At 43.3% G+C, this 3,366-nt stretch overlaps 1 protein-coding gene across 1 annotated transcript; it reads right to left on the bottom strand.

Annotated features, from left to right (window-relative positions):
- On the bottom strand, window positions 1–2,457 carry LOC139469321 (perilipin-4-like). The gene is made up of 2 exons (XM_071251460.1): window positions 2,279–2,457; window positions 1–1,117 (listed from the first exon to the last, which is right to left on the bottom strand). Exons 1-2 carry the CDS (start codon window positions 2,455–2,457, stop codon window positions 1–3), a joined length of 1,296 nt encoding a protein of 431 aa, XP_071107561.1.
- Between the last annotated feature and the right edge of the window lie 909 nt (window positions 2,458–3,366).

The raw sequence follows: 3,366 nt of genomic DNA, 5'->3' as shown, positions 1-3,366 counted from the left end.
TCAGACACTAGGCCTATCAATCACAGACCTGCGTTCAGACACATCGCCATCTATCACAGACCTGCGTGCGGACACCCGACCATCTATCACAGATCTGCGTTCAGACACCTGACCATCTATCACAGACCTGCCTTCAGACACCCGGCCATCTATCACAGACCTGCCTTCACACATCCGACCATCTATCACAGACCTGCGTTCAGACACCCGACCATCTATCACAGACGTGCGTTCAGACACTCGACCATCTATCACAGACCTGCCTTCAGACACTCGACCATCTATCACAGACCTGCCTTTAGACACCCGACCATCTATCACAGACCTGCCTTCAGACACCCGACCATCTATCACAGACCTGCCTTCAGACACCCGACTATCTATCACAGACCTGCCTTCAGACACCCGGCCATCTATCACAGACCTGCTTTCAGACACCCGGCCATCTATCACAGACCTGCGTTCGGACACCCGACCATCTATCACAGACCTGCCTTCAGACACCCGACAATCTATCACAGACCTGCCTTCAGACACCCGGCCATCTATCACAGACCTGCGTTCGGCCACCCGACTATCTATCACAGACCTGCGTTCAGACATCCGACCATCTATCACAGACCTGCGTTCAGACATCCGACCATCTATCACAGACCTGCCTTCAGACACCCGGCCATCTATCACAGACCTGCCTTCAGACACCCGGCCATCTATCACAGACCTGCTTTCAGACACCCAGCCATCTATCACAGACCTGCTTTCAGACACCCGGCCATCTATCACAGACCTGCGTTCGGACACCCGACTATCTATCACAGACCTGCGTTCGGACACCCGACCATCTATCACAGACCTGCGTTCAGACATCCGACCATTTATCACAGACCTGCGTTCGGACACCCGACCATCTATCACAGACCTGCTTTCAGACACCCGGCCATCTATCACAGACCTGCGTTCAGACACTCGACTATCTATCACAGACCTGCGTTCAGACACCCGACCATCTATCACAGATCTGAGTTCAGACACCCGACCATCTATCACAGACGTGCCTTCAGACATCCGACCATCTATCACAGACGTGCGTTCAGACACCCGACCATCTATCACAGACCTGCGTTGACACATGGTCATCTATCACTGACGTGCGTTCAGACACCCGACCATCTATCACAGACCTGCCTTCAGACATCCGACCATCTATCACAGACGTGCGTTCAGACACCCGACCATCTATCACAGACCTGCGTTCACACAGACAGACACAAAGTGACCTACGATTAAATGAAATAGGCATGTATGGACATGATAAAAGTAAAAATAGAACGTAACATTGATAAGTATTAAAGATAAGTATAAAATAATACTTGTACAAAGTTTTTTTTAGCAAGTAAATTAGTAATTTAATAAAAGAAGTCTAGATTTTCCCAGACTCCTTTTGAATTTAAATCGAGGTTGTTGTTTTTTATTTCCATAAAATTATTGATTTGACTAAGTGTCAGTTTAACTTTGCCTAGCTGGAACCAGATGAACCAATGGCAGGCACAAGCGTAAAAAATAAACCTGAAATTATTTTAACAACACTAATCATATTTTCCATTTAAAATACTAATTTAAAAATAAATAGTATCGTATTTGTTTTTGTTTACTCGTATTGAAATTTAGATTCCGGTATCGGTTATCAAATTACATGTTTTGTAACTGGTCCACGGCAATAGTTTTTTATGACGACCCTTCCAGTCTCCTGCTTCATAGCATCATAAAGGACCCCGGCCTTGCGACCATCACAAGGAACACACAGTGTTCCTGTACGCCATGCCGGTGGTTTCTTGGATATTTGGCATCAATGGGATATGTGGATATTTCAGAATACATTGAAAATGTAAACGTGGTGCTTAACTGTTTCCCAGGTGTATACTCTACAACAATCACCCTCGCTAACGCTAATGAATTCATTCGGTTTTTGCATTCTTGTAATTTTTATGGTTATATTTAACCAAACTCTTCATGTCGCGATAACAGTGAAGATGACTATCATACAGATTATAGTGAGTGAGTGAGTGAGTGAGTTGGGTTTAACGCCGCTTTTAACAGTATTCCAGTTATATCACGGCGTGTCAGCTTAATGTGGGAGGAAAGCCCGAACTGATGCAGGTCTCAGACGTTTACCACTTCGGTGAAACCCACGAGCACGGGTATGGTGCCATACAGATTATAACACACCCTGTCACCGATAGTCATTTCGTTTACAGGATATCTTATAATCTTTATATACCTCATCACCGTCATCTTCAGCGTAACCGTAATCTTCGTCGCCGCAGTCATCTTAATCATCGTTGTCTTCAGCGTCACCGTCTTTTTCTTCATCATCGTCATCGTCATCTTTATCGCCATCGCCACCGTCATTTTCAGCGTCACCGTCGTCTTCATGGTCATCTTCTTCGCCACCCTCATCGTCGGTATAATTAATATAGTTAGTGAGATCACGGACTTATATAATACACGTCCATGGTGAGACTAACGTCGTATCGGCAATATCTCCGCCATATGACGACAATGTAGTTAATAATAACGGAAGTTCCTGTTTTAGATTAGTAAGTCATCATTGTCCAGGCTCGTCCTAATTTCCCCGCGACTAATTTCTTAAAAAACAAATCTCGTCTGTGGAATAATAATCATTTTGCAGGTTTCGCCCCCTTCCTTCTTTATTCCACGTTATGTAGGGACTTCCGGTCTGGGGCTAACGATACCCCATTATCTTCGCTCTGAAACTACAAGTTCCCGACCTTCACCTTGATGTTGTTATTGTTTATCAACTTCAAAGCTGAGACACCGTAACATCATGTTTCTTGTGTTTATCATTACGACCGGATGTAAGATGAGACAAGCTACTTGTGTCAGTTACGACATATTTTGACAGCTGTGAGGTGACGTCACGAGAAGGGAACTCGGTGTGAAGGCGCACTTTGTCATTCATATGCCATCAATTCATCTGGGTTTTATCAATTAGCCCTATATCTATGTCAATTTGTTCATAATATATTTATGATTATATTTATCATTTTTATATAATTCGGAAAAAAACAACAGCGTAAAACATACTATTTATTAATGTACCAACAAATTACGAAATTTCTTGTAAATGTTCTTAGCTTTATAAACAAACAGCACTGAAGTAGCCATAGTTTTCATACATCCCCTGGAAAATCACATCTGTGTTACATTGGGTTCTTCTTATCAATATTTTGTGAGTTGTGTAACGCTAAGCTAAATTTATATACTCCTCAACCCCACTCTACACACATCCATCTATTTGTGTAATAATAGTTATGCCAGAAATAAACCAAATAAGCACCCTTATTC

This window comes from Haliotis cracherodii, unplaced genomic scaffold (genome assembly GCF_022045235.1).
Source record: "Haliotis cracherodii isolate W230 unplaced genomic scaffold, xgHalCrac1.p SCAF_2, whole genome shotgun sequence".
Taxonomy (NCBI): domain Eukaryota; kingdom Metazoa; phylum Mollusca; class Gastropoda; order Lepetellida; family Haliotidae; genus Haliotis; species Haliotis cracherodii.
Note: the sequence above shows the minus strand (reverse complement) of the source record. Positions and strands in the feature narration are given on the sequence as shown.

What these genes read in the sequence shown, in the direction of transcription:
- LOC139469321 (XM_071251460.1), bottom strand. Translation starts at nt 2,457, where the DNA reads ATGAGGGTGGCGAAGAAGATGACCATGAAGACGACGGTGACGCTGAAA. An exon ending in CTGAAGATGACGGTGATGAG is followed by an intron (nt 1,118 to 2,278) that starts GTATATAAAGAT and finishes GTGTCAACGCAG; the next exon opens with GTCTGTGATAGATGGTCGGG.